Below are 12885 nucleotides of genomic sequence, written 5' to 3'. Positions count from 1 at the left end.
TGGAGGTGGAGAGAGTCCAGCATCTCCCACAGGTACATCATTTTCATCAGTGGTGGACAGAGTACTACAAACTGCTCCTCTAGTAGAAGTACTGTTCCTCTGCTGGTATCTGACTGCAGTAGAAGTAGAAGTACTGTTCCTCTGCTGGTATCTGACTGCAGTAAAAGTAGAAGTACTGTTCCTCTGCTGGTATGTGACTGCAGTAGAAGTAGAAGTACTGTTCCTCTGCTGGTATGTGACTGCAGTAGAAGTAGAAGTAGTGCAGTAAAAATGTCCTGCAGTAAAAGTCCAAAGTGTCTCATGTCAAATGTCCTGGCAGTAAAAGTGACTGAGCTCCTTTTTCCAAACAGTAACTGTGTTAGCTGGGATCTTTTCCCTGCAGTTAGAAAAGGAGGAGAGAACACGCTGCACACTACATGCTTTTAAAGGGGCATTACGCTAAAACTGAAGTGAGGCCCAACACCTTACTAAGACTTAATGTTGGTGTTTCCTTTAATCTGTCACCCGTCTGTAGTGTGTCCTTGCAGCTGCCAGCACCATAAAAAGAGAAATACATCAAACTGTGATCCTGTGACTGAAGCTCAATTCAGCTGTAGTCTTTTTACTGCTTTTATTTGCAAAATCATCACAAGGTCATCAAGAAATGTATTCTTACTCATATCTGAAGAAAATCACGGAAACTGAACAGTATTGGACCTTATAGTTAAAAAGACACTGATGCACCTCTGTACTGCAGTGGGTGCACTTGCGGAGGCGCGCCACAGCGGGGCGCCACACCTCCTCTTTTTGGCACCTGCCGGTAAACGGGGTTTGAGCGATCTTCTTACCTAATGCTTATACAATGCTGTAACACTGACCTACTTCCTGTTCAGCGCTCCACACGTGAGGTTGTGACATCAATTGAAAAAAAAAAAAAGTGTGTCAAGATAGAAAAAAAAAGAATGAAAAAGAAAAAAGAGTCGTAAATTCCTTCCACTGTGAAGTCATTCATTCAAACTCACCCACATTGTGCAATTGAAAAACAAACTTTATGGTGTTCTGCAATGAACAATGGATGGTACAGTATGTACTGCATGCTCTCTGTCACGGTGCATGGTGAATCTGGAGATTCCTAAACAAAAAATGCAGATAAAAGAGAAAGCAAACAGCAAATCCTGCCTGAGAAGGTGGAAAAAGCCTCAAGGATAAGAAAGAAATCAGTGCCGGGTGACTAATAATATCACCGTCAGTACCTCTAACCTGCTGAATGGCAGAGAAGAAAGTCTTTTCTCTTAATCTTCTTTCTGGCAATTGAGGTCAGGCTTTGGCACAGAAATAAAAGTTAAGGCACTTGTAACTCAGCGTTCACCTACTTCCATTCAAACGAGGCAAACTTGGCGGCCAGCAGGTGCCACTTTTATCTCTTTCAGCCGGCTGAAACAGAAATAAATAAGCATTCTTTCAGCGTGCACTCATGAATTGCACTGACATCAATTTCTGAAATTCCACCGGAGGTTTTTTTTTTAAATTTCATTTCTCTCTATCTGAGGGTCACCTGTGACACAGAAACTGAATGCTCACCACCCACAGACACCCACTCTCGACTGCACGAGGACGGCGGGTGTCGTCGCTCCGATCAGATAATTTCCTGTTTGCTCATAGGCAGGTCAGAAATTTTCCACTGCATTTGTTTGTTTTCCTCCGGCTTGCCTATACTGAAAGCGTTGCCTGGGAACACATCTGAATATCTCCTGAATCTTCTGGTACACCTCCTCGCTGCTGCCGCTGGATGGAGGAAGCTGGAATGTGTTTGGGGTTAATGTGCCCTGCAGGTCCGGGACACGGAAATTATACCCCAGTTTGAATACTTTCCTCTATTCAGCTCATCTTTTCAAGAAATAACTCGCGTCACTTTCTCCCTGCTGGAGCATCACCGCCCTTCTTTTCCCCCCCCCCCACCTCTCCTTTCACTGTAACGGCTGTCTGGAGAACAGCGGGGAATGAAATGAATTGAAACAGCACCGATGAAACAGTGTGTGTTCACAGGGAACCTGCAGCGTTCGGTGAGGCTGTCTGAGAGCTGTTTGGAGTTAAATTCATGACCAAGCAGCAACCAAACACATGGAGACCAACCTGTTTGCATATAGTAGTAACGCTGTTCTGTATGTGGGTCAAACTTAATGTGACAGAAAGACAGTGAAATAAAATAAAATAAAGAAATGAAATAAAAAAGGGCTTTGATAAAAGGGCATTCAGAGGATGTCTGGTTTTCCTGGTATATTGACAATAAGGGCAAGTTTCTGAGACACTTCCACAACAGAGCGCTCACCATGCAATCACAGAAAAATGCAATTCTTACAGAAAATCTCCAAATGTCAAAAGTTTTTGACAGCAAATCACAGCATGGGTTTTCCTATGGTGTTTCTCAAGTCCTGTGTGTCCTAATGTGGTATTTTCTAAGGACTTTTGACTATTTTTTTTTTTTTAATCAATTCTTGAGGGGTCAAAAATGCTTAAATCCTGCACCAAATCTGTGTAATAAATGGTATAAACCCCAAAAGTGCTGCAACAACTTATAAGACATAACTCGGCGTGGGAATGGCCATCATAATGTTCAAAATTTGAATAGGTGCCTAAAAACAAAAACAACGCAATGTTTATTACAGATTTATGACTAGGAAAAACTTTACACACAGTGCTAAGCTGCATCTCAAAATTTACTTCTGGTTCCCAGCTTTGAGATGATGAATATCACTTCTGTAAGGCATCTACTGTTGACCTCTAAAGATCCCCTGGCCCCCCCGAAAATGGGTCTAAAAATGGGGAAGGAGTGGAAGAGGTTAATCTCTGATTGAATATGAGCCCAGTAGAGCTCTGCGATCCATGGACTCAGGTCAGCCCCAAGCGTGAATGTTTTTAAATTCAAACTAAAAACATTTCTCTTCTCATGTGCCTATGGGTGAGCTCTTTCAAAGCATTTTAGTATTTTAATTTGTTATCATTTTAAAGCAATTCATTATTTTTTGCTGTACTCTTATTTTATGCTCCATTTTAGTCTAGCTTTTTTCTTTCTTTCTGCCTTTCTGTTTCTCTGCACTTTTTTAATCTATTTATTAACTATAATGATTTTATTTGTTATTATTTTCTTCTGCCATTGTTTTTTTTTTATTGTATGGATTTTCTTATTTTCTTTTAAATGTTTGTTTCTTTTGAATTGTTTGTTTTCACTTTTCTCGTTTTCATGTAAAGCACACTGAGCTGCTCCGTGCATGAAATGTGCTATAGAAATAAAACTGCCTTGCCTTGAAGGGCGGCAAAACCTCTGAAATAAAGTTCAGATGTTATTTTATAGTCTATGGCACTAAAGTTGTCATTAAACCCAGCGCTAAATAGATTGTAGAGTTGGCAGCTCCTTGAGGCAGGATGAGGCCCTGCAGCTGCTGGCGAAGCTCAAATCCTCTCCTCTCTCACATCAGCAGTGGGCAGCGTTTACTGTTCACTCTCTGGTTTTTACTGGAGAGCTGAATTGGCTGGTAAAACCGTGGAGTTGTCAAACAGAGAGAGGTATCACACTGACTTTCTAATAGTCAAAGCTCTTTGGCACTCGCTGCCCTGCCCCAGGCAACAGATCCCACCCATCTGGTACTCCAAGTAGGTTAAATCAAATGCCAAGAATTATTTGGAAATACTTATTTAATCCAGGGCTGGAAAATAGGACACAGAATGGAGCAAGCAGTCGTCGCCGTCGTCGCTGTGTGAATGGAAGGAGAGCGACGGGTGACAAATTTTTAAAAAAAAAACCTGCGCAAATTAACGAGCGCCGTTTCTTCCATATGGGTTTACTGCATGATAAAATGAAGCTGTGAAGATCCCATGATGTTCTGTAGTGTGGATAAAAATGCTGAGCACGCCTGGTCGACCGAGATTTTGGCTCAAGATGGCAAGAGGAAAAGATCTGAGTGTCTTTGAGGGAGGGTTCAGTACCGGGGCACAGATGGCAGCAGCTTTAATCACAAAGACGGCTCTGTGTTTCAGTGGCAGGAGCCGTGACTGAAATGCCATCTGCATTCAGATCTATGGGAGCGGCATCAGCGGATAGGGCTGGGAGCTGTGATCAAACAGACACATTCGATGAGCATAATGCCCGCGCATTAGAGCGATAAGTGAGGGAAAACAGGGGAGCGACTCCGCCTCAGGTGACGCAGAGGGCCCACTCAGCGGTCTGATGAGGAGGGAGATCTCTGAGATTCAGCCCGCAGGCACGTCTCATTGATTAATGATAAATTATGATAAATGAATTCAACTTAGCTCTACAAACTATCCATCAGCTGGAAGAAGAACAGACCTTAGGTTCCGGAGAAAAACAGCAGGCTGCGTTATGACAGTTCAGCAAATCAAAGAAGTAAAAGTTTGACATGGAATCTAGAGTTTCTCAAGAAAGAAGGAAAGAGCAGTTGTTTTATTTTGTTCTGAGAGGTAAATGCCAAACCTGTCGGCTGTATATTTGTTGCATTTCTTTCTTCTGCTTTATGTAACTCTACATTTTGTGTTATTTTCATGAGCCAACAGGCCATTTCTCATTGATTAGTCAGCTATAAAGTGATTTATTTACAATACTAAATCAGAAAGCAGCCTAAAATATCCATGTGTCGACTCGCATCATATCGACAGCCCCTGTGAAGGTCTCATTTGAGCGAATGCAAATTTGATGTGACCTTCACACTCCCCGCTCGTCAGTGCAGTTGAACACCTGTGGGACATTTTGAACTCTCCACCACCATCAACAAAACATCGCATGAGGGAATATCTTTTGGAGGAATGGAGCTCCACCCCTCCAGAAGAGTTTCAGAGACCTGGAGAATCAAAACCAAGGAGCACTGAAGGTGTCCTGGTGGCTCGTGGCGAGCCAACATACTTACTTATATAATAAGTAATATTTTGAATTGATTTTTATAAAGCACTAAATGGTTTAGGGCCAAAATACATCTCTGATCTGCTGCTAAATTATGAACCATCCAGACCTCTTAGGTCGTCTGGGACAGGTCTGCTTTCTGTCCCCAGAGTCAAAACTAAACATGGAGAAGCAGCGTTTAGTTTTTATGCTCCACATGTCTGGAACAAACTCCCAGAAAACTGAAGATCTGCTGCGACTCTCAGTTCTTTTAAATCACAGCTGAAGACTTTTCTGTTTGCCGCTGCCTTCCATTAAACCACATTAAGGTTTAATATTTTACACTGCACTGTAACTTTTAACTTCCTGTTCTATCTTATTCTCTTTTTAGCTTCTTTTTATTAATTGTTTTTATGTATGTTTTCTTGTGTTGCTTTTATATTGTTTTAATGCCTTTATGCTCTATGTAAAGCACTTTGAATTGCCTTGGCACTGAAACGTGCTATACAAATAAACTTGCCTTGCCTTGCCTTACTTTTGTGACACTTTATGTCACTTATGTCTTTTAATCTGTGACCCACCTGTATCTGTGTGTCTCTGAAAACAAAGATCACAGTATAGACCTTCTGTGACCGCTGAATCTCACCATCTGGTATCAGTCAGTGGTATTTACGCTAACAGGTGTGTGTACTTTCCCAGAATAAAGGATTTGTACACTTTCTACAGGCTTGACCCGAGCTGAGCCCACCTTTCTTTTTGGAGGTACTGGGCAGCGGGCGTTTGTCCTCAGGCTTCCCCACCACTCGGCTATGCTTCATGCGGCAGAAGAAGGATCGCCGAGCTCCAGTGGACAAGTAGGACGCTCCAACTGGGACGTCCGTCTGGACCTGAACCCCAGCTACTCACACACACACACACACACACACACACACAAGCACATGTATCTGTAAAGCAGAGGCAAAATGTCCACATGGCAAAACAGAAGTAAAATCCTGCTAAAATACTGGTTCTTTTGTTTCAGGAAATCTTTTCATCAGAGGCATCCAGTTTCCTGCCTTTTCGTAATCCTCCGACTTCGACATGAAACAGTGCAGACATCTGTGTGCGATATGTAGGCTGTATAAAGTTATTGTAAAGTTACACACACATATACAGATTCAGCACATTCTCGTGACACATTTGTGGCGATGATATATCGACCTAATGCTTAATATATTTGAATGTGATCTCAGCGCTCTGGTAGTTGATTACACTGCAAAAAAAATATCTCCGTGTTAACATTGAGTCTTGTTTTCAGGGATCAGATTTTGTTTTTCTTCAAACAAGGTCAGAAATCCACCAGTGGGATGAGATAATCCCACTTGTTTTCAATGATAGTCAACTGGTTTCCAGAATTGTCTCGAATCACGCGTCATTTTCTTGATCCTGATGGGCTGATCTGCCTTTTTCTGCCTTGTTTCAACACATTCATAGAGGGAAAAAATCCTGAAACAAGGTCATCTGTGTGTAATATGTAATACTCTAAAAAGCTGTCTTAATTTCTGCATTGACAATACGCTTTATAAAATCTTGCTTGTTTGATTTTTTTACATGGACACTAAAGGCCTATCTTTTCTATCTGGCTTTTATTTTGAAGTAACGTTATAAACTTAGTTTTTTAGCCTCAGTTTTTAGTTTATCATTGTGCTTATTTTGTTTTTTATTCCTATTTTTTTTTAACATTTTACAGATGTTATTGTCGTAATTTTGGGGTCTGGCATACTTTTGATTGTTGTCCATTGTTTTTATCTTTATTTTATTTTATTTTATTCCTTGTTCTTTTAATCTTGCAATGTGAAGCACTTTGGGCTGCATGTTTGTATGAAAGGTGCAATGTAAATAAAGTTGAGTTGAGTCTGATCAGTATATCACTGTGTAAGAGTCGAACAGTCAGAGAGCAGAATCGAAATGTGAGGTCTCTTATTGTGAAATTTTCTCACAAAGAGGATGAATAACACATTAGAATCACAGCAAACGTGTTAAAATCCAGATTTATAGTGATGATTTCACTGTGGTACCACTTTTTATATCATACTGCTCAATACAGGAGAGAGAATTTGTTCAATATGATTTTTAGACACAATAATGGTTCAGTTTGGTTCTCAAAAATGCTGCTGTGGTGAGAGAGGGAAGCAGAAAACAAACAACAACAGACAGACAAACAAACAAACAGAGAGCTGAATGTGACGGCGCGGCGTGGCGACAGACTCACTTGCAGCGTCGATGAGCTGTTCGCGCGGGTACAGCTCCGAGGTGGACAGCTGCTCTTTGAGCTTGCTGACGTCTTTGGGGTGGATGAAGTCGAACAGGCTTTGCCCCGTCAGCTCCAGCTGTGAACCCGAGGCACAGACAGACGGCTCTTTATTCACCTTTTCCTGCCTGGGATTCACTCTTTGATTTTGCTTTAAGAGAAATGTGCATTACAAATAGCAGTGGAAAGAGTAACTACAGACTACGAAGTACTGTCACTCTGCTGGTATCTGACTGCAGTAGAAGTAGAAGTACTGTTCCTCTGCTGGTATCTGACTGCAGTACAAGTAGAAGTACTGTTCCTCTGCTGGTATGTGACTGCAGTAGAAGTAGAAGTATTGCAGTAAAAATGTCCTGCAGTAAAAGTCCAAAGTGTCTCATTTCAAATGTCCTGGCAGTAAAAGTGACTGAGCTCCTTTTTCCAAACAGTAACTGTGTTAGCTGCACACTACATGCTTTTAAAGGGATATTACACTCAACTGAAGTGAGGACCCTGTAGACTCAACTGACTCACCCTTTTCCCCCCACACTTATTTCACTTTTTTTTTTTTTTTTTTTGTCTGTTGAGTCTAAATGGTCCTCGCTGCATTTTTTTCATCCTGCAGTCTCTATTGCGAAATTTGGAAAATGACAAAAAGTAGAACCGACAAAGCAGAAGCAGGTTCCTCTTCTCGTCTTTGCTGACGGAGCTTTTATTGTGAAAGGTTCCACAGTCTGTCTGATCATTTGTTCTCTGAAATGGATCTGATTTAAAATGTAGTGAAGGACAAAACTCAGTAAAAGTAAAGTAAAAGTAAAAATACTGACTTTAAAATAATAATCAAAAAAGTTCAAGTATGGAAAAAAAACAAAAAACTTATAAATAAAACATATCATTGGCTCTTGTCACCACACACTGCAAAGTGTTTTCTGTTCAGTTTGTGCCAGTTGTGTTGTTACTGTAAACTAAATGCTGTAAATACAGTGCTGCGTTTCCACTGATCCTGGTTACGTGGCAGTTTTAAATTATTACTATTACAGTCGGTACTTACTATCATGGCAAATCTCTATTTTTCCTTTCTCTTAATTTGTTTTTCTATCAAAACTCAGTGTAAAGGACACCAAGTCGAGTTATCTGAGCAGCAAATAGGAGCTTTGAATAGAAACAAGGGAATTGAGGTCAACTTAAATTGCTGCAACGTGTATCCAGTCATGGTTTGGTGGCGAGACCCCACATTACCCCGAGTCCCACATGTTTCCCTGCTGACTTGGAAACAGATTCCTCCAGAAGCTTCTCCCCTCTGAACTCCTCTCTGCTTTCCTACTGTCTGTCTCAGTATACTAAAAAACGTGAACGATGTAAACCAGGTGTGTGTATCTGTGCGGCTGCCAAGAACTACAAAGTGCCATCCAAGAAAACAAAAAAAAAACATGACAGACCCGGGAGTGGCAACCCTCCAAAAGACATTTTAAAGAACACAAAGACAGATTTGACCTCAGTGACACTGGGGGAAACTGCTGGTGTTGGCTTTCATCAGAGCTATCAGTGAAATGTTCAGTGTTCCACTCTGAAATGCAGATTACTGCATGTGTTGTATATAAAAAATAATGTGAATATTACTTTCCTCTGCCACAAAAGGATTATGGGACAACAGCATACAATAGGAATGCCATGTTCATGAGTTCGACATATGAAAAGGTTTGCTAAGGGCTGCAAACAGCTTTGGTTGAGGTCAGGGTTAGGTTTTGGCCATTAAATATGATTGGTTAAGATTTGGGCTAAGATTTAAGGAAACCTTTCCATGAAAATTAAAACTTTACTAAAAGTAGAAATTTTGTCATGAAATGGGCCATGTCGCAGTTGAAGATAAATGTTTCTGCTTATCCACCGCTTATCCTTCTTTTTATAGATCGTTTTATGGCCTTTCTGCTTTATTTCACAGTTTGAAAAAGATGAAAAGCAACAAGGATTTTGCAGTTTCATGGCACGCTGCTAAACCACCAGGAGGCACCGCTACTCTCCTATTTACGGGTCCAAACACATAGTCCTGGTGTGTGCGCTTGACTTTTCTCTGTTTTGCTTTCTTCCTCTGTCATTAATATTCATGATTAGCGTCGACATTTAGATGAGTGTGAGATGTGGGGCTGCGACGCACCCGGCTGAAGTTGAGGATCTTGGAGACGGACTCGGAGATGAACAGGATTTTCGCCCGGTCACAAGTCACAACCAACAGGAAGCCATCCACGGCCTGGGTCACAAAGAGACAGAGGTTTTATAAACAAAGTGATAATTAAAGGACGACAGTGGTGAAACAGTTTGACTAAACCAGAGAGGAGAACATCATCCAGGCAGGCTACAGTCTGGTTCTGCTTACAGCGGGATGTGATATGGAAACTGTTGTGAGGTCCACCCTCAGTATTGAATCTGACACGCCAAAGCTGGAACAGGCTCTGGTTATGAAACCTCCTGAAACTGTAGCCCTTATCAATAGCTTCATTCTGCTGACCTAATTTAGGAAGACAGCGCTGTTGCAAACCACCTTCCTCAATCGTGTCTCTGCGGTGCAAAATGTAAAGCAAAAATAAATATACACACAAGTTAAGGCGCACACAGAGTTTCCAGAAGCCTGTCCATCAAATTGCTATGGTTTTAAACTGTTTTGAGTGCTACTGCCACTCAAAACAGTTTTAAAGTGTTAGTAGAGCGCCTGCTACTGCTAAACATACTGTATGCGAACATGTTAGCATGGCTCTACTAGCCTATCACTCAATATAGTGTATGCTCCACTACACTCCACTACCCGGCACCTTACTTGTTTAGCTTATTTTATTTTATTATCCATCACTCAGCACCTTAACTGTTTATTTATTAGAAGTGGTGAGTCCATGGGGCTGAATCAAGTCGGACACTTGCCGAATCCCAGTACCGGGCGTCGGGTTCTGCCACTTGGTTTTCCTGGTTCCATGGTTTCAAGCTCACCCTGTGCCATACCACCCACTATCTGTATATTTCATTTTTCATATTTATTATTTCATCAGTATATCTTACATTCCAACACTTAAACATCTCATATTCTTAGGTTAGTTTATTGTATATACTTAGCCCTTATTGTCTTTGGTATATACATTTAGTATATTTAGTTTCTATTGTATATACTTTTAATTTTAATTTTAATTTAATTTTATGTTTTTTTATTGATGATGCTGCCGTAATGTGTGAATTTCCCAGTTTGGGATCAATAAAGTGTACCTATCTATCTATCTATCTATCTATCTATCTATCTATCTATCTAAAGGATTAGCAAGTGGCTGATATCGCTCATTATGGTGTGTGCTAAAGTGTTAGCATAGGGCCAACTATCGCTTAACATAGAATATGCAAATATGGATCTACAGGCTTATCACTCAACATAGTGTATGCTAAAGTGTTAGCATGGAGCCTATAACCTATTTCCTCAGATGCACCGAGTGTGTGAGGTTGGTTCTGCCAGTGTGGACGCCTGGACAGGGAGAGGCTGCTGTCATGCGTCTTGTGCTTGGTTTTGCTGTGTGTTTTTAGCTTCCCGTTCTCCAGTTGCGTGCTGATTAGACCTTTGTAAAGTCCCGTGAGCGTTGCTTGTGATGAAGAGTGATATAAATAAATGAACTTGAACTTGAGCAGCCTGCTCCAGCCGACAATCTCGCAGGGATAAATGGATCATTTTGGTGCCTCTGATCTCATCACTCAGCGGGGAGGCTGACTAAAGGGCCCATCTCCCCAAAACTCTTGTGAGATAAATCACTGAATATTCAGTGAACACTACGATACAGAAAACAGAGGGCAGATGGCAGTGGGGAGCGAGCTGTAGTCCTGAATGAGCACCCACCCTGAGTACGAGGTGCTTGAGGTCATCCTCAGGCAGGATGGAAGGCTTGTAGGTGGCATCAGTGAAGGCGCTGCTCGTGCCAGCTGGAAACACATGGACACAAGCTCTTGGTTAACTCATTAAAAAAAAAAAAAAAAAAAAAACATTTGGTTAAAGGTGTGAGGAGCTCTTGCTTGACTGATTCTTGGGAATTTGGATAAAACAGGTTTTAATTTTGAAAAAAAAAAAAGTGTGTTAAATTACAAAATCTGAAGGTATATCATTATAGGCCAAGGTCTTGGCTGTTCAGCAATGTACCAGTGCAACCTCCTCATTTTGCATTTTTTTCATAAAATAGGTTTTTCCAGTTATTAGGCTACTTTGTTTTTGTCAACACCGTCACCATAATGTTTTTTTTTTTTTAATTTGAAAAACATATTTTTGTATTAAAGAGACTATTACTTTAATAACTCAACAGCACCAAAGAGACATATTGTAAGCATATTCATTTAAAACAAATATAACTGCCTCTGACGGTGGTGACACTAATCTGACGGTGGTGACAGTCGCCTCATTACAACATACATTTCCAAAATTTACACCACTCAAGTCAATGGCTTCTTGCTTAACAACTTTATTTAACTATTTGGTATAAAAAGTAACAATCCTGAGCACTGTTATAAGCATTTTTCAGACGTCAGTCATCACGTTCAGACAGAAAACCTGACGGTGGTGACGTCTGACGGTGGTGACAAAAACCTGCTCTTTCACATGATAAGCATGAGTTGTTCACATTAGCCAGCTTGTTTTCGCCCTGTTGCTACCTGCATCAGACCTCTTCTTAAAAAGTATACATTTATTCCATAATCTAATTTAATATTTTTTATACAAAAGTGACGGTGTTGACATGTTATGGTTGTGACAGTAGCAGTGTCCAAAAATATGAAGAGATTTAAGAGAAAACAGAAAACCTCCAGGAGCCTGAGTGGTCTTGAAGCATGCAGTAGAGCTGAAGGTTTGAAAAGGGCTCCTCAGGAATGTAATTGACCTTGTAGTTTTTTTATTATTATTTTTTAAATAAATATCTGACGGTGGTGACGAATATCTGGGACACATTTTGAGCAACCACAAAATAATAGTAAATATTGATCAAAACCCATCGTTTGTAGTTTTTAATACATATTATGATGTACTCTTTCATGTGGTAAAGATATTATTCAGTGAAATTATTACTTTTTGTTGTTTTAATCAAGTTGAAATGATTATCTCCTATCCGAGGACAACTGGTTTTGTAGGCCATGGGCCAACATATAATCATTAAATTAATACAAATTAAAAATAAACCTATAAAAGAACCTTACAAATGTGCAAAGGACCCCCTGATTATGCCCTTGATTCTTTTTATTCATTAAAATGTTGTAAATTTCCAGCAGAAATAGCATTTTTCTTAGTGGGACGTGATTTATCCAAATTCTCAAGAATTAGTGGCTTATTAAACTACCAGGTAATATTTACCTTTGAGGCTTTTCAGGTGCTGCACGGCCTTCCGCAACACGGTGAGTTTGTCCAGCTTTCGAGCCATGGGCTTACAGGCGGGGATCATGGCGGCCAGCTCATCGATGAGGTTGTTCATTTTATCCCTCCGCCGTTTCTCAATCTGGCGGTGAGGCTCCCTGTGGGTGCAAAACGAGACATCCACGATGCGATGTAGTCCTTTGTAAAGTTCATCATTCAATAATGTGAAAACAGAGACCATCCACTCAGGAACAGGGCTACCATTTTATCAGCCATCAAGTTTAACTGCTTATTATCCACTCTTACATATTTTAGAAAAACCTTCACAATTATATTTTATGTGGTAAACTATTTGGAGTAGAATAGGCATCACATTTTTCAAACTAG

The 12885-nt window shown here is 40.6% G+C and overlaps 1 protein-coding gene across 1 annotated transcript in view; it reads right to left on the bottom strand.

Moving 5' to 3' along the window:
* The window catches only part of LOC115354869 (aryl hydrocarbon receptor nuclear translocator-like protein 1), a 36286-nt gene that overhangs the window by 8241 nt on the left and 15160 nt on the right, over positions 1 to 12885 (bottom strand). The window contains exons 5-9 of the mRNA XM_030045362.1: positions 12499 to 12656; positions 11005 to 11087; positions 9295 to 9387; positions 7122 to 7239; positions 5619 to 5768 (exon numbers count right to left, since the gene is read on the bottom strand). Coding sequence (XP_029901222.1) covers positions 5619 to 5768; positions 7122 to 7239; positions 9295 to 9387; positions 11005 to 11087; positions 12499 to 12656 — 602 coding nt within the window. The remainder of the gene's footprint in view (positions 1 to 5618; positions 5769 to 7121; positions 7240 to 9294; positions 9388 to 11004; positions 11088 to 12498; positions 12657 to 12885) is intronic.

Source organism: Myripristis murdjan, chromosome 23 (assembly GCF_902150065.1).
Source record: "Myripristis murdjan chromosome 23, fMyrMur1.1, whole genome shotgun sequence".
NCBI lineage: Eukaryota > Metazoa > Chordata > Actinopteri > Holocentriformes > Holocentridae > Myripristis > Myripristis murdjan.
This window is presented reverse-complemented; position numbering and strand designations above follow the sequence as displayed.